General features: G+C 49.5%; 1 protein-coding gene across 3 annotated transcripts in view; it reads right to left on the reverse strand.

Moving 5' to 3' along the window:
• DROSHA (drosha ribonuclease III) overlaps nt 1-17335 on the reverse strand; it is a 52074-nt gene that overhangs the window by 14252 nt on the left and 20487 nt on the right. For 2 of the 3 annotated variants that reach the window (XM_061574996.1, XM_061574995.1), the window contains exons 18-25: nt 15622-15760; nt 15124-15184; nt 14327-14386; nt 13663-13762; nt 12958-13060; nt 11628-11698; nt 2773-2817; nt 1731-1888 (exon numbers count right to left, since the gene is read on the reverse strand). In XM_061574996.1, coding sequence (XP_061430980.1) covers nt 1731-1888; nt 2773-2817; nt 11628-11698; nt 12958-13060; nt 13663-13762; nt 14327-14386; nt 15124-15184; nt 15622-15760 — 737 coding nt within the window. The remainder of the gene's footprint in view (nt 1-1730; nt 1889-2772; nt 2818-11627; nt 11699-12957; nt 13061-13662; nt 13763-14326; nt 14387-15123; nt 15185-15621; nt 15761-17335) is intronic. The other variant, XR_009756934.1, reaches the window with a different exon arrangement.

Raw genomic sequence — 17335 nt, forward strand, 5'->3', positions numbered from 1 at the left:
AGTGGTGAGCGAGTGGTGAGTGAGTGGTGAGTGAGCGGTGAGCGAGTGGTGAGCGAGTGGTGAGTGAGTGGTGAGCGAGTGGTGAGTGAGTGTGAGCGAGTGGTGAGCGAGTGGTGAGTGGTGAGCGAGTGTAGCGAGTGTGAGTGAGTTGAGCGAGTGGTGAGTGAGTGGTGAGCGAGTGGTGAGCGAGTGGTGAGTGAGTGGTGAGTGAGCGGTGAGCGAGTGGGTGAGTGAGTGGTGAGCGAGTAATGGTGAGTGGTGAGCTCACAGCGTGAGGTGGTTGAAGCCCACGGTGCGAAGGGTGAAGGCCCGTGCCAGCAGGCGGATGTGAGAGAAGTCCACCCCTGGTGAGCGAGTGGTGAGCGAGTGGTGAGCGAGTGGTGAGCGAGTGGTGAGTGAGCGGTGAGCGAGTGGTGAGCGAGTGGTGAGCGAGTGGTGAGTGAGTGGTGAGCGAGTGGTGAGTGAGCGGTGGGTGAGTGGTGAGCGAGTGGTGAGCGAGTGGTGAGTGAGTGGTGAGCGAGTGGTGAGTGAGCGGTGGGTGAGTGGTGAGCGAGTGGTGAGCGAGTGGTGAGTGAGTGGTGAGTGAGCGGTGAGTGAGTGGTGAGCGAGTGGTGAGTGAGCGAGTGGTGAGTGGTGAGCGAGTGGTGAGCGAGTGGTGAGCGAGTGGTGAGCGAGTGGTGAGTGAGCGTAAGTGAGCGAGTGGTGAGTGGTGAGCGAGTGGTGAGGCGAGTGGTGAGCGAGTGGTGAGCGAGTGGTGAGCGAGTGGTGAGTGAGCGGTGAGCGAGTGGTGAGCGAGCGGTGAGCGAGTGGTGAGCGAGTGGTGAGTGAGTGGTGAGCGAGTGGTGAGTGAGTGGTGAGCGAGTGGTGAGTGAGTGGTGAGCGAGTGGTGAGTGAGTGGTGAGCGAGTGGTGAGCGAGTGGTGAGCGAGCGGTGGGTGAGTGGTGAGCGAGTGGTGAGTGAGTGGTGAGCGAGTGGTGAGTGAGTGGTGAGCGAGTGGTGAGTGAGTGGTGAGCGAGTGGTGAGCGAGTGGTGAGTGAGTGGTGAGCGAGTGGTGAGTGAGTGGTGAGCGAGTGGTGAGCGAGTGGTGAGTGAGTGGTGAGCGAGTGGTGAGCGAGTGGTGAGTGAGTGGTGAGTGAGCGGTGAGCGAGTGGTGAGTGAGTGGTGAGCGAGTGGTGAGTGGTGAGCTCACAGCGTGAGGTGGTTGAAGCCCACGGTGCGAAGGGTGAAGGCCCGTGCCAGCAGGCGGATGTGAGAGAAGTCCACCCCTGGTGAGCGAGTGGTGAGCGAGTGGTGAGCGAGTGGTGAGCGAGTGGTGAGTGAGCGGTGAGCGAGTGGTGAGCGAGTGGTGAGCGAGTGGTGAGTGAGTGGTGAGCGAGTGGTGAGTGAGCGGTGGGTGAGTGGTGAGCGAGTGGTGAGCGAGTGGTGAGTGAGTGGTGAGCGAGTGGTGAGTGAGCGGTGGGTGAGTGGTGAGCGAGTGGTGAGCGAGTGGTGAGCGAGTGGTGAGCGAGTGGTGAGCGAGTGGTGAGCGAGTGGTGAGCGAGTGGTGAGCGAGTGGTGAGTGAGTGGTGAGTGAGCGAGTGGTGAGTGAGTGGTGAGCGAGTGGTGAGTGAGTGGTGAGTGAGTGGTGAGTGAGTGGTGAGTGAGTGGTGAGTGAGTGGTGAGTGAGCGAGTGGTGAGTGAGTGGTGAGTGAGCGAGTGGTGAGTGAGTGGTGAGCGAGTGGTGAGCTCACAGCGTGAGGTGGTTGAAGCCTACGGTGCGCAGGGTGAAGGCCCGTGCCAGCAGGCGGATGTGAGAGAAGTCCACGCCGATGGAGACCTCCAGCTCGGTGAGCGAGCGCAGCACGGGAGATGCCGCCACCAGGTGCCGGTCCGTGCCGGGCTCCTGGGACTAACCGTGACAACCACCACAACCACCACAATCACTATCACCACCACAAACACAGCCACCACAACCACCACAACCAGTATCACCACCACAAACACGGCCACCACAACCACCACAACCAGTATCACCACCACAAACACGGCCACCACAACCACCACAACCAGTATCACCACCACAAACACAGCCACCACAACCACCACAACCAGTATCACCACCACAAACACGGCCACCACAACCACCACAAACACTATCACCACCACAAACACAGCCACCACAACCAGTATCACCACCACAAACACGGCCACCACAACCACCACAACCAGAATCACCACCACAAACACGACCACCACAACCAGTATCACCACTACAACAATCACGACCACGATCACCACAACCACTAACACTGCCACAAACACAACCATCACAATCACAACCACCACCACCCCCACAACAACCACCACCACAACCACCACAATCACTATCACAGTAGCCACTATCACCACTATCACTACCACCTCAACCACCACCACCACCACAGTCACTATTACCACAACCACTATCACTGCCACAAACACAACCATCACTATCACAACCACCACCACAACAACCACCACCACAACCACCATAAACACTACCACCACCACCACAACCATCACAACCACAATCAGGAGGGGATTAGGGGTTTAGGAAAGTGATCAGGTGAACGGTGAGGGGATCAAGCGAGGGATCAGGGGAGGGGTGAGGGGGGGATCAGGGGAGGGATCAGGGGAGGGGTGAGGGGGGGATCAGGGGAGAGAATCAGGGGGGGATCAGGGGAGGGATCAGGGGAGGGGTGAGGGGGGGATCAGGGGAGAGAATCAGGGGGGGATCAGGGGAGGGAGGGGCACCTGTAGTGGGTGCTGGGGGTAGTTGAGCCAAACTTCCCTGAGATTCTGAAACAACAACAACAACAGCAGCTACAACAACAACAACAGCAGCTACAACAACAACAACAGCAGCTACAACAACAACAACAGCAGCTACAACAACAACTGAGAGAGAGTGAATGGTGCTGCGTGTGTCTGTGTGTGTACAATGAACTTCTTTCGCACCTCCGTACGTAGCCAACCGCGCTAATCGGAGGAGCTGGTGGAAGGACAACAACTCTAAACACACCAAGCAAGGTCTAAAGAAATGAGCTGGATGATGTAAAAGTGCAGCATAACTCTGAGTGGCTGACTAATATCAGAAATAAAGGAGCATTCCAGATGGCCGCAGAAGCCAAATCTGTGTTTCTGTGCTGTTAGTAGTGTGGTTGTTTAGATTGAAAGCTTTCGTGACTGCAGGGATTCATCTTCTTGGTTCTTTCGGTAAAGTCACGTAGAAGGGAAATAATAAAATAATAAAAATAATACAAATTCTCACGACGTTTCGGCCACAACGCAAGCAGCCGTCCTCACGCCTGAGAAAATAGTGTGGTTGTTGTGTTTCTGTGCTGTTAGTTGTTATCGTTGTTGTTGTGTTACTGTGGTGTTAGTAGTTGTGGTTGTTGTGTTACTGTGTTGTTAGTTGTTGTGGTTGTTGTTGTGTTACTATGGTGTTAGTAGTTGTGGTTGTTGTGTTACTGTGTTGTTAGTTGTTGTGGTTGTTGTTGTGTTACTGTGTTGTTAGTTGTTGTGGTTGTTGTTGTGTTACTGTGGTGTTAGTAGTTGTGGTTGTTGTGTTACTGTGTTGTTAGTTGTTGTGGTTGTTGTGTTACTGTGGTGTTAGTAGTTGTGGTTGTTGTGTTACTGTGGTGTTAGTAGTTGTGGTTGTTGTGTTACTGTGGTGTTAGTAGTTGTGGTTGTTGTGTTACTGTGCTGTTAGTAGTTGTGGTTGTTGTGTTACTGTGCTGTTAGTAGTTGTGGTTGTTGTGTTACTGTGGTTAGTAGTTGGTTGTTGTGTTACTGTGCTGTTAGTAGTTGTGGTTGTTGTGTTACTGTGGTGTTAGTAGTTGTGGTTGTTGTGTTACTGTGCTGTTAGTAGTTGTGGTTGTTGTGTTACTGTGCTGTTAGTTGTTGTGGTTGTTGTGTTACTGTGCTGTTAGTAGTTGTGGTTGTTGTGTTACTGTGGTGTTAGTAGTTGTGGTTGTTGTGTTACTGTGCTGTTAGTAGTTGTGGTTGTTGTGTTACTGTGGTGTTAGTAGTTGTGGTTGTTGTGTTACTGTGTTGTTAGTTGTTGTGGTTGTTGTGTTACTGTGGTGTTAGTAGTTGTGGTTGTTGTGTTACTGTGGTGTTAGTAGTTGTGGTTGTTGTGTTACTGTGCTGTTAGTAGTTGTGGTTGTTGTGTTACTGTGGTGTTAGTAGTTGTGGTTGTTGTGTTACTGTGTTGTTAGTAGTTGTTGTGGTTCTTGTGTTACTGTGCTGTTAGTTGTTGTGGTTGTTGTGTTACTGTGCTGTTAGTAGTTGTGGTTGTTGTGTTACTGTCCTGTTAGTAGTTGTGGTTGTTGTGTTACTGTGCTGTTAGTAGTTGTGGTTGTTGTGTTACTGTGCTGTTAGTAGTTGTGGTTGTTGTGTTACTGTCCTGTTAGTAGTTGTGGTTGTTGTGTTACTGTGGTGTTAGTAGTTGTAGTTGTTGTGTTACTGTGGTGTTAGTAGTTGTGGTTGTTGTGTTACTGTGCTGTTAGTAGTTGTTGTGGTTGTTGTGTTACTGTGCTGTTAGTAGTTGTGGTTGTTGTGTTACTGTGCTGTTAGTTGTTGTGGTTGTTGTGTTACTGTGCTGTTAGTAGTTGTGGTTGTTGTGTTACTGTGGTGTTAGTAGTTGTGGTTGTTGTGTTACTGTGCTGTTAGTAGTTGTGGTTGTTGTGTTACTGTGGTGTTAGTAGTTGTGGTTGTTGTGTTACTGTGTTGTTAGTAGTTGTTGTGGTTGTTGTGTTACTGTGCTGTTAGTTGTTGTGGTTGTTGTGTTACTGTGCTGTTAGTAGTTGTGGTTGTTGTGTTACTGTCCTGTTAGTAGTTGTGGTTGCTGTGTTACTGTGCTGTTAGTAGTTGTGGTTGTTGTGTTGCTGTGCTGTTAGTAGTTGTGGTTGTTGTGTTACTGTCCTGTTAGTAGTTGTGGTTGTTGTGTTACTGTGGTGTTAGTAGTTGTAGTTGTTGTGTTACTGTGGTGTTAGTAGTTGTGGTTGTTGTGTTACTGTGCTGTTAGTAGTTGTTGTGGTTGTTGTGTTACTGTGCTGTTAGTAGTTGTGGTTGTTGTGTTACTGTGCTGTTAGTTGTTGTGGTTGTTGTGTTACTGTGCTGTTAGTAGTTGTGGTTGTTGTGTTACTGTGGTGTTAGTAGTTGTGGTTGTTGTGTTACTGTGGTGTTAGTAGTTGTGGTTGTGTTACTGTGCTGTTAGTAGTTGTGGTTGTTGTGTTACTCTGCTGTTAGTAGTTGTGGTTGTTGTGTTACTCTGCTGTTAGTAGTTGTGGTTGTTGTGTTACTCTGATGTTAGTAGTTGTGGTTGTTGTGTTACTCTGCTGTTAGTAGTTGTTGTGGTTGTTGTGTTACTGTGCTGTTAGTAGTTGTGGTTGTTGTGTTACTGTGCTGTTAGTAGTTGTGGTTGTTGTGTTACTGTGCTGTTAGTTGTGGTGGTTGTTGTGTTACTGTGTTGTTAGTAGTTGTGGTTGTTGAGTTATTGTGCTGTTAGTAGTTGTGGTTGTTGTGTTACTCTGCTGTTAGTAGCTGTGGTTGTTGTGTTACTCTGCTGTTAGTAGTTGTGGTTGTTGTGTTACTGTGCTGTTAGTAGTTGTGGTTGTTGTGTTACTGTGCTGTTAGTAGTTGTGGTTGTTGTTGTGTTACTGTGCTGTTAGTAGTTGTGGTTGTTGTGTTACTGTGCTGTTAGTTGTTGTGGTTGTTGTTGTGTTACTGTGCTGTTAGTAGTTGTGGTTGTTGTGTTACTGTGTTGTTAGTTGTTGTGGTTGTTGTTGTGTTACTGTGGTGTTAGTAGTTGTGGTTGTTGTGTTACTGTGCTGTTAGTAGTTGTGTTTGTTGTGTTACTGTGCTGTTAGTAGTTGTGGCTGTTGTTGTGTTACTGTGCTGTTAGTTGTTATCGTTGTTGTTGTGTTACTGTGGTGTTAGTAGTTGTGGTTGTTGTGTTACTGTGTTGTTAGTTGTTGTGGTTGTTGTTGTGTTACTATGGTGTTAGTAGTTGTGGTTGTTGTGTTACTGTGTTGTTAGTTGTTGTGGTTGTTGTTGTGTTACTGTGTTGTTAGTTGTTGTGGTTGTTGTTGTGTTACTGTGGTGTTAGTAGTTGTGGTTGTTGTGTTACTGTGTTGTTAGTTGTTGTGGTTGTTGTGTTACTGTGGTGTTAGTAGTTGTGGTGTTGTGTTACTGTGGTGTTAGTAGTTGTGGTTGTTGTGTTACTGTGCTGTTAGTAGTTGTGGTTGTTGTGTTACTGTGCTGTTAGTAGTTGTGGTTGTTGTGCTACTGGGTGTTAGTAGTTGTGGTTGTTGTGTTACTGTGCTGTTAGTAGTTGTGGTTGTTGTGTTACTGTGGTGTTAGTAGTTGTGGTTTGTTGTGTTACTGTGCTGTTAGTAGTTGTGGTTGTTGTGTTACTGTGCTGTAGTAGTTGTGGTTGTTGTGTTACTGTGGTGTTAGTAGTTGTGGTTGTTGTGTTACTGTGCTGTTAGTAGTTGTGGTTGTGTGTTACTGTGGTGTTAGTAGTTGTGGTTGTTGTGTTACTGTGTGTTAGTTGTTGTGGTTGTTGTGTTACTGTGGTGTTAGTAGTTGTGGTTGTTGTGTTACTGTGGTGTTAGTAGTTGTGGTTGTTGTGTTACTGTGCTGTTAGTAGTTGTGGTTGTTGTGTTACTGTGGTGTTAGTAGTTGTGGTTGTTGTGTTACTGTGTTGTTAGTAGTTGTTGTGGTTCTTGTGTTACTGTGCTGTTAGTTGTTGTGGTTGTTGTGTTACTGTGCTGTTAGTAGTTGTGGTTGTTGTGTTACTGTCCTGTTAGTAGTTGTGGTTGTTGTGTTACTGTGCTGTTAGTAGTTGTGGTTGTTGTGTTACTGTGCTGTTAGTAGTTGTGGTTGTTGTGTTACTGTGGTGTTAGTAGTTGTGGTTGTTGTGTTACTGTGTTGTTAGTTGTTGTGGTTGTTGTGTTACTGTGGTGTTAGTAGTTGTGGTTGTTGTGTTACTGTGGTGTTAGTAGTTGTGGTTGTTGTGTTACTGTGCTGTTAGTAGTTGTGGTTGTTGTGTTACTGTGGTGTTAGTAGTTGTGGTTGTTGTGTTACTGTGTTGTTAGTAGTTGTTGTGGTTCTTGTGTTACTGTGCTGTTAGTTGTTGTGGTTGTTGTGTTACTGTGCTGTTAGTAGTTGTGGTTGTTGTGTTACTGTCCTGTTAGTAGTTGTGGTTGTTGTGTTACTGTGCTGTTAGTAGTTGTGGTTGTTGTGTTACTGTGCTGTTAGTAGTTGTGGTTGTTGTGTTACTGTCCTGTTAGTAGTTGTGGTTGTTGTGTTACTGTGGTGTTAGTAGTTGTAGTTGTTGTGTTACTGTGGTGTTAGTAGTTGTGGTTGTTGTGTTACTGTGCTGTTAGTAGTTGTTGTGGTTGTTGTGTTACTGTGCTGTTAGTAGTTGTGGTTGTTGTGTTACTGTGCTGTTAGTTGTTGTGGTTGTTGTGTTACTGTGCTGTTAGTAGTTGTGGTTGTTGTGTTACTGTGGTGTTAGTAGTTGTGGTTGTTGTGTTACTGTGCTGTTAGTAGTTGTGGTTGTTGTGTTACTGTGGTGTTAGTAGTTGTGGTTGTTGTGTTACTGTGCTGTTAGTAGTTGTGTTTGTTGTGTTACTGTGCTGTTAGTAGTTGTGGCTGTTGTTGTGTTACTGTGCTGTTAGTTGTTATCGTTGTTGTTGTGTTACTGTGGTGTTAGTAGTTGTGGTTGTTGTGTTACTGTGTTGTTAGTTGTTGTGGTTGTTGTTGTGTTACTATGGTGTTAGTAGTTGTGGTTGTTGTGTTACTGTCCTGTTAGTAGTTGTGGTTGTTGTGTTACTGTGCTGTTAGTAGTTGTGGTTGTTGTGTTACTGTGGTGTTAGTAGTTGTGGTTGTTGTGTTACTGTGCTGTTAGTAGTTGTGTTTGTTGTGTTACTGTGCTGTTAGTAGTTGTGGCTGTTGTTGTGTTACTGTGCTGTTAGTTGTTATCGTTGTTGTTGTGTTACTGTGGTGTTAGTAGTTGTGGTTGTTGTGTTACTGTGTTGTTAGTTGTTGTGGTTGTTGTTGTGTTACTATGGTGTTAGTAGTTGTGGTTGTTGTGTTACTGTGTTGTTAGTTGTTGTGGTTGTTGTTGTGTTACTGTGTTGTTAGTTGTTGTGGTTGTTGTTGTGTTACTGTGGTGTTAGTAGTTGTGGTTGTTGTGTTACTGTGTTGTTAGTTGTTGTGGTTGTTGTGTTACTGTGGTGTTAGTAGTTGTGGTTGTTGTGTTACTGTGGTGTTAGTAGTTGTGGTTGTTGTGTTACTGTGCTGTTAGTAGTTGTGGTTGTTGTGCTACTGTGGTGTTAGTAGTTGTGGTTGTTGTGTTACTGTGCTGTTAGTAGTTGTGGTTGTTGTGTTACTGTGGTGTTAGTAGTTGTGGTTGTTGTGTTACTGTGCTGTTAGTAGTTGTGGTTGTTGTGTTACTGTGCTGTTAGTAGTTGTGGTTGTTGTGTTACTGTGGTGTTAGTAGTTGTGGTTTTTGTGTTACTGTGCTGTTAGTAGTTGTGGTTGTTGTGTTACTGTGGTGTTAGTAGTTGTGGTTGTTGTGTTACTGTGTTGTTAGTTGTTGTGGTTGTTGTGTTACTGTGGTGTTAGTAGTTGTGGTTGTTGTGTTACTGTGGTGTTAGTAGTTGTGGTTGTTGTGTTACTGTGCTGTTAGTAGTTGTGGTTGTTGTGTTACTGTGGTGTTAGTAGTTGTGGTTGTTGTGTTACTGTGTTGTTAGTAGTTGTTGTGGTTCTTGTGTTACTGTGCTGTTAGTTGTTGTGGTTGTTGTGTTACTGTGCTGTTAGTAGTTGTGGTTGTTGTGTTACTGTCCTGTTAGTAGTTGTGGTTGTTGTGTTACTGTGCTGTTAGTAGTTGTGGTTGTTGTGTTACTGTGCTGTTAGTAGTTGTGGTTGTTGTGTTACTGTGGTGTTAGTAGTTGTGGTTGTTGTGTTACTGTGTTGTTAGTTGTTGTGGTTGTTGTGTTACTGTGGTGTTAGTAGTTGTGGTTGTTGTGTTACTGTGGTGTTAGTAGTTGTGGTTGTTGTGTTACTGTGCTGTTAGTAGTTGTGGTTGTTGTGTTACTGTGGTGTTAGTAGTTGTGGTTGTTGTGTTACTGTGTTGTTAGTAGTTGTTGTGGTTCTTGTGTTACTGTGCTGTTAGTTGTTGTGGTTGTTGTGTTACTGTGCTGTTAGTAGTTGTGGTTGTTGTGTTACTGTCCTGTTAGTAGTTGTGGTTGTTGTGTACTGTGCTGTTAGTAGTTGTGGTTGTTGTGTTACTGTGCTGTTAGTAGTTGTGGTTGTTGTGTTACTGTCCTGTTAGTAGTTGTGGTTGTTGTGTTACTGTGGTGTTAGTAGTTGTAGTTGTTGTGTTACTGTGGTGTTAGTAGTTGTGGTTGTTGTGTTACTGTGCTGTTAGTAGTTGTTGTGGTTGTTGTGTTACTGTGCTGTTAGTAGTTGTGGTTGTTGTGTTACTGTGCTGTTAGTTGTTGTGGTTGTTGTGTTACTGTGCTGTTAGTAGTTGTGGTTGTTGTGTTACTGTGGTGTTAGTAGTTGTGGTTGTTGTGTTACTGTGCTGTTAGTAGTTGTGGTTGTTGTGTTACTGTGGTGTTAGTAGTTGTGGTTGTTGTGTTGCTGTGTTGTTAGTAGTTGTTGTGGTTGTTGTGTTACTGTGCTGTTAGTTGTTGTGGTTGTTGTGTTACTGTGCTGTTAGTAGTTGTGGTTGTTGTGTTACTGTCCTGTTAGTAGTTGTGGTTGTTGTGTTACTGTGCTGTTAGTAGTTGTGGTTGTTGTGTTGCTGTGCTGTTAGTAGTTGTGGTTGTTGTGTTACTGTCCTGTTAGTAGTTGTGGTTGTTGTGTTACTGTGGTGTTAGTAGTTGTAGTTGTTGTGTTACTGTGGTGTTAGTAGTTGTGGTTGTTGTGTTACTGTGCTGTTAGTAGTTGTTGTGGTTGTTGTGTTACTGTGCTGTTAGTAGTTGTGGTTGTTGTGTTACTGTGCTGTTAGTTGTTGTGGTTGTTGTGTTACTGTGCTGTTAGTAGTTGTGGTTGTTGTGTTACTGTGGTGTTAGTAGTTGTGGTTGTTGTGTTACTGTGGTGTTAGTAGTTGTGGTTGTTGTGTTACTGTGCTGTTAGTAGTTGTGGTTGTTGTGTTACTCTGCTGTTAGTAGTTGTGGTTGTTGTGTTACTCTGCTGTTAGTAGTTGTGGTTGTTGTGTTACTCTGCTGTTAGTAGTTGTGGTTGTTGTGTTACTCTGCTGTTAGTAGTTGTTGTGGTTGTTGTGTTACTGTGCTGTTAGTAGTTGTGGTTGTTGTGTTACTGTGCTGTTAAGTAGTTGTGGTTGTTGTGTTACTGTGCTGTTAGTTGTGGTGGTTGTTGTGTTACTGTGTTGTTAGTAGTTGTGGTTGTTGAGTTATTGTGCTGTTAGTAGTTGTGGTTGTTGTGTTACTCTGCTGTTAGTAGCTGTGGTTGTTGTGTTACTCTGCTGTTAGTAGTTGTGGTTGTTGTGTTACTGTGCTGTTAGTAGTTGTGGTTGTTGTGTTACTGTGCTGTTAGTAGTTGTGGTTGTTGTTGTGTTACTGTGCTGTTAGTAGTTGTGGTTGTTGTGTTACTGTGCTGTTAGTTGTTGTGGTTGTTGTTGTGTTACTGTGCTGTTAGTAGTTGTGATTGTTGTGTTACTGTGTTGTTAGTTGTTGTGGTTGTTGTTGTGTTACTGTGGTGTTAGTAGTTGTGGTTGTTGTGTTACTGTGCTGTTAGTAGTTGTGTTTGTTGTGTTACTGTGCTGTTAGTAGTTGTGGCTGTTGTTGTGTTACTGTGCTGTTAGTAGTTGTGGTTGTTGTTGTGTTACTGTGCTGTTAGTAGTTGTGGTTGTTGTGTTACTGTGCTGTTAGTTGTTGTGGTTGTTGTTGTGTTACTGTGCTGTTAGTAGTTGTGGTTGTTGTGTTACTGTGTTGTTAGTTGTTGTGGTTGTTGTTGTGTTACTGTGGTGTTAGTAGTTGTGGTTGTTGTGTTACTGTGCTGTTAGTAGTTGTGGCTGTTGTTGTGTTACTGTGATGTTAGTAGTTGTGTTTGTTGTGTTACTGTGCTGTTAGTAGTTGTGGCTGTTGTTGTGTTACTGTGCTGTTAGTAGTTGTTGTGGTTGTTGTGTTACTGTGTTGTTAGTTGTTGTGGTTGTTGAGTTATTGTGTTGTTGTGGTTGTTGTTGTGTTACTGTGGTGTTAGTAGTTGTGGTTGTTGTGTTACTGTGGTGTTAGTAGTTGTGGTTGTTGTGTTACTGTGGTGTTAGTAGTTGTGGTTGTTGTGTTACTGTGCTGTTAGTAGTTGTGGTTGTTGTGTTACTGTGCTGTTAGTAGTTGTGGTTGTTGTGTTACTGTGGCTGTTAGTAGTTGTGGTTGTTGTGTTACTGTGGTGTTAGTAGTTGTGGTTGTTGTGTTACTGTGGTGTTAGTAGTTGTGGTTGTTGTGTTACTGTGCTGTTAGTAGTTGTGGTTGTTGTGTTACTGTGCTGTTAGTAGTTGTGGTTGTTGTGTTACTGTGCTGTTAGTAGTTGTGGTTGTTGTGTTACTGTGCTGTTAGTAGTTGTGGTCTCACCTCTTCGTCAAACAACAGCCGCCCGAACAGCTGGCGAGCAACGTCCATACCTCCCTCATCATAGAGCGCACCTACAGCATACACACACAAGGCATACATAGCACATATCACATATATATAGCATACACACACAAGGCATACATAGCACATATCACATATATATAGCATACACACACATAGCAGACACACACATAGCATATACACACACATAGCAAATACTTAGTGCACACACAACATACACAACCCACAGCGTCTCAAGGGACAGCGACCCCCACAGAGACAGCGACCCCCACAGAGATAGCGACCCCCACAGAGACAGAGTCCCCACAGACACAGCGACCCCCACAGAGATAGCGACCCCCACAGAGATAGCGACCCCCACAGAGACAGCGTCCCCCACAGAGACAGCGTCCCCCACAGAGACAGCGTCCCCCACAGAGACAGCGTCCCCACAGAGACAGCGTCCCCCACAGAGACAGCGTCCCCCACAGAGACAGCGTCCCCCACAGACAGCGTCCCCACAGAGACAGCGTCCCCCACAGAGACAGCGTCCCCCTCAGAGACAGCGACCCCCACAGAGACAGCGTCCCCCACAGAGACAGCGTCCCCCACAGACACAGCGTCCCCCTCAGAGACAGCGTCCCCCACAGAGACAGTGACCCCACAGAGACAGCGTCCCCCACAGAGACAGCGACCCCCACAGAGACAGCGACCCCCACAGAGACAGCGTCCCCCTCAGAGACAGCGACCCCCACAGAGACAGCGTCCCCCTCAGAGACAGCGACCCCCACAGAGACAGCGTCCCCCACAGAGACAGCGTCCCCACAGAGACAGCGACCCCCACAGAGACAGCGTCCCCCACAGAGACAGCGACCCCCACAGAGACAGCGTCCCCCTCAGAGACAGCGTCCCCACAGAGACAGCGACCCCTACAGAGACAGCGACCCCCACAGAGACAGCGTCCCCCACAGAGACAGCATCCCCTACAGAGACAGCGACCCCCACAGAGACAGCGACCCCCTCAGAGACAGCGACCCCCACAGAGACAGCGCCCCCCACAGAGACAGCGTCCCCCACAGAGACAGCATCCCCTACAGAGACAGCGACCCCCACAGAGACAGCGTCCCCCACAGAAACAGCGTCCCCACAGAGACAGCGTCCCCAGAGACAGCGTCCCCCACAGAGACCCCCCCCCCCCACAGAGACAGCGTTCCCCCCCACAGAGACAGCGTCCCCAGACACAGCAACCCCACAGACACAGCAACCCCACAGACACAGCAACCCCACAGAAACAGCGACCCCACAGAGACGGTGTCCTCCCTCTGGGTACCTATGAGAGCCTCGAAGCAGTTGGCCATAGCGTGGCGCAGATCGGACTCCCGGCAGAGGTCAGGGCCGTGGGCGTACAGCATGAACGCGTCCAGCTGTAGCTTCTAGCAACAGCGTCACAACGGCGTCACAACAGTGTGACTACAGCACGGTTGTGGCGTGGTTGTGGCGTGGTTGTGGCGTGGTTGTGGCGTGGTTGTGGAGTGGTTGTGGCGTGGTTGTGGAGTGGTTGTGACGTAACCTTGACGAGGATTTCGTGATGCTGTACGCGTGGTTGTGGTGTTGTTGTGGCGTGGTTGTGATGTTGTTGTGGTGTTGTTGTAGTGTTGTTGTGGCATGGTTGTGGGTTGGTTGTGGTGTTGTTGTGGCGTGGTTGTGGTGTTGTTGTGGGTTGGTTGTGGTGTTGTTGTGGCATGGTTGTGGGTTGGTTGTGGTGTTGTTGTGGCGTGGTTGTGGTGTTGTTGTGGTGTTGTTGTAGTGTTGTTGTGGCATGGTTGTGGGTTGGTTGTGGTGTTGTTGTGGGTTGGTTGTGGTGTTGTTGTCGTGTGGTTTTTGGCGTGGTTGTGGCGTGGTTGTGGCATGGTTGTGGCATGGTTGTGGCATGGTTGTGGCATGGTTTTTGGCGTGGTTGTGGCATGGTTGTGGCATGGTTGTGGGTTGGTTGTTGCGTGCTTGTGGCGTGGTTGTGGCGTGGTTGTGGCAGAACCTTGGCGAGGATGGCCAGGTGCTGGTTCTGGACGATGGCCGTCCGGTACGTCGCTAGGCCGCCCTCCTCCAGACTCGGGAAGAGGAAGTAGAGGTGAACGCTGCAACCACAACAACAACAACAACCGCAACACCAATGGTGACTGAGTGCGGCTGTGTGAGTGGTTATAAGTGGGTGCGAGTGGTTGTGAGTGGCTATTCATGAGTGGCTGTTAGGGCTGCAGTGCCTCAAATATTGGCAGAAGTAGCCACCTCTTCTGAATGGCTGGCTGGGGTGCCATCTGTGGAGGACGGGCGAGGGGCGATCCGGAGTCTGAGACCAGAAAACGCGCCGGGCACAGACGATCTCCCAAGCGAAATGCTGAGGAAGGGTGGCATCTGTGTGCAGACTGCCCTACATGACATCATCACAATTGTCTGGACCACAGGATGGATTCTGCAGGATTGGAAGGATGCCCTGGTGGTCCCCCTCGTTAAGAGGGGGGACCACACAGACTGTAACAACTACAGGGGCATCTCACCTCTCAGTGTGCCGGGAAAGGTCCTGGTAAGGATTATTCAACATCGCCTTGACAGGCATGTTGAAGAGAGGCTTGCGAAGCCCCAATGTGGTTTGTGAGTGGTTGTGTGTGGTTGAGTGTGGTTGTGTGTGTGGTTGTTCTCACCTGGAGAGGAATTCTACGACAGCGTCGCCCAGAAATTCGAGTCGTTCATTGTGAGAAATCCTGCAGCAACAACAACCACAACTCAGCCACAAATCAACCACAACTACAACCACAACTACAACCACTCAATTACAACCACAACCACCCCTACCACAAAAAACTACTCAATCACAACCACAACCACTCAGCCACAACAAATCTGTCGCCGTGTCTCGAAGTCCCAGTGTCGCCAAGTCCCCATCTCTGTGTCCCTGTCTCCGTGTCCTCATGCATCCATATGGCCCCATATCCCCCGTTTCTCTCCGCATCTCCCCAGCCCCTCAGCATCTCCCCTCGCGTGTCTCCCCCCGTGTCTCTCCGCGTCTCCCCACCCCCTCAGCATCTCCCCCCGTGTCTCTCCGCGTCTCCCCACCCCCTCAGCGTCTCCCCCCACGCGTCTCCCCCCCGTGTCTCCCCACCCCCTCAGCGTCTCCCCCAACGCGTCTCCCCCCGTGTCTCTCCCCGTTTACCCACCCCCTCAGCGTCTCCCCCCACGCGTCTCCCCCCCATGTCTCCCCACCCCCTCAGCGTCTCCCCCAACGCGTCTCCCCCCCGTGTCTCCCCACCCCCTCAGCGTCTCCCCCCACGCGTCTCCCCCCGTGTCTGTCCGCGTCTCCCCCCCCCCGCGTCTCCCCCCGTGTCTCCTCCCCCCGCGTCTCCCCCCCGTGTCTCCCCCCGTGTCTCCTCCCCCCGCGTCTCCCCCCGTGTCTCCTCCCCCCGCGTCTCCCCCACCCCCGCATCTCTCCCTCGCATCTCACCGTGAAGGAGTGGGTTCCTGGTGGCCCAGGCGAGACATGATGTTAATCAGGGTGTTGATTCCTGTGGGAGTGCAAGGGGGGATCAGTGGGGGGGGGGGGGGATCAGTGGGGGGTGATATCAGTAGGGAGGGCAGCAGTGCTCAGTGCGTGAGAGGGATCAGTCGGGGTACGATGCTGACACCGCGCGTGGCGGGACGCCGCGTGTGCTATGTGACCGTGTGTGGTACGCGTACGTGGTGCGACGTCGTACGTGGTTTGACACTGGGTGTGCTAAGATGCCACATGTGGTACAAAGTGCACGTGGTGGTGCCGATGCTGCGCGTGGCACTACGCCGTCAACAGGCGTGGTATGACGATGCCTCACGCGGCACGGCGCCATGTGTGGTACGACACCGTCTCCACTCGCGATACGACACCACGGGGTGTGATGTCATGTCGTGTGCGGCGTGACGCCGCTCCGGTACGATGTCGTGTGTGGTGCGACGCCATTGCCGGTACCCTTCTTCCTCTGGTGCAGGTGCTGGGCACGCCGGTCCCCGTAGGTCGGCTGGCGCACGCCGCAGTTGGAGAGCGCGTTCCTCGCGTGGTCCGGGTTCATCCCGAAGTTCAGGTGGTGGCTCGGGTGGGTCATCGCCAGCTGGGGTCATCGGGGAGGTCAGGTTGCAATTGTGGTGGTTGTGGTGGTAGTTGTGGTGGTGGTTGTGGTGGTGGTCGTGGTGGTAGTCATGGTGGTGGTTGTGGTGGTAGTTGTGGTGGTGGTCGTGGTGGTGGTCGTGGTGGTAGTCGTGGTGGTAGTCGTGGTGATAGTCGTGGTGGTGGTTTTGGTGGTGGTTGTGGTGGTGGTCGTGGTGGTAGTCGTGGTGGTGGTCGTGGTGGTTGTGGTGGTAGTTGTGGTGGTGGTTGTGGTGGTGGTCGTGGTGGTAGTCATGGTGGTGGTTGTGGTGGTAGTTGTGGTGGTGGTCGTGGTGGTGGTCGTGGTGGTAGTCGTGGTGGTAGTCGTGGTGGTGGTTTTGGTGGTGGTTGTGGTGGTGGTCGTGGTGGTGGTCGTGGTGGTAGTCGTGGTGGTGGTCGTGGTGGTGGTTGTGGTGGTGGTTGTGGTGGTGGTCGTGGTGGTAGTCGTGGTGGTGGTCGTGGTGGTGGTCGTGGTGGTGGTCGTGGTGGTGGTCGTGGTGGTGGTCGTGGTGGTGGTCGTGGTGGTCGTGGTGGTAGTCGTGGTGGTGGTGGTTGTGGTGGTAGTCGTGGTGGTAGTCGTGGTGGTGGTCGTGGTGGTAGTTGTGGTGGTGGTTGTGGTGGTGGTCGTGGTGGTGGTTGTGGTGGTAGTCGTGGTGGTGGTTGTAGTTGAAGGTGGTGGCTCGGGTGATTCATCGCCAGCTGGGGTCATCGACGGGTCAGCGGGTGACATCACCACAGTTATCAGGTTGCGATTGACTCTGGTTGCAGTTGCGGTGCGAGTAATGGTGGCGGTTTTCAGTGGCGGTGGTGGTTATGAGTGGACTCGCTGATGACTGGTACCAGTGATGTTAAGATCAGCCTCTAAGGAGGAGGCTCGTGAAGGACACCAATGGGCCGTTGGAGGCAGTCGCCCTCCAGCAACAGGACAGAGAAGCGACGCTCACAACAACGAGAAGAGAGCTGGGCGGCTAAAGCACAGCGAGTTGGCACAGTGTGGGGCACAGGTGGTACATCTGCCAGTCGTCTCAGCCAGTCAACCCGTGGCACCTGGGTCTATTCCCGTGACCTTCATCAGCAGCGGGCCTTCGACACTTCACGTGATAGCCTCGAAGTGCACCTGGCCTGGCACAGGCACCGTGGTGACGTCACCGTCACTTAGCGGCGAATGGCGGGTATTGGTGTATTGGTGGTTATGGTGGCAATTGTGGTGGTTGTGGTGGTTGTAGTTGTGGCTAAGGGGGTTATCATTGTGGTGGTAGTCATGGTGGTGGTTGCAGTGGTGACGGTGGCTATGATAGCCATTGTGGTGGTTGTATTTGAAGTTATGGTGATTATGATGGTGGCTGTGGTGGTGGTTGTGGTGGTAGTGGTGGTAGTTGTGGTGGTTGTAGCAGTGGTTATGGTGGTTATGGTCGTTGGAATTGTGGTGGTTTTATCTTCTTGGTTCTTTCGGTAAAGTCACGTAGAAGGGAAGTAATAAAATAATAAAAATTAAACATAATAAAATAATTCTCACGACGTTTCGGCCACAACGCAAGCA

Source organism: Lethenteron reissneri, chromosome 57 (assembly GCF_015708825.2).
Source record: "Lethenteron reissneri isolate LAM-NWPU_2019-01 chromosome 57, ASM1570882v1, whole genome shotgun sequence".
NCBI classification, from domain to species: Eukaryota; Metazoa; Chordata; class Hyperoartia; order Petromyzontiformes; family Petromyzontidae; genus Lethenteron; species Lethenteron reissneri.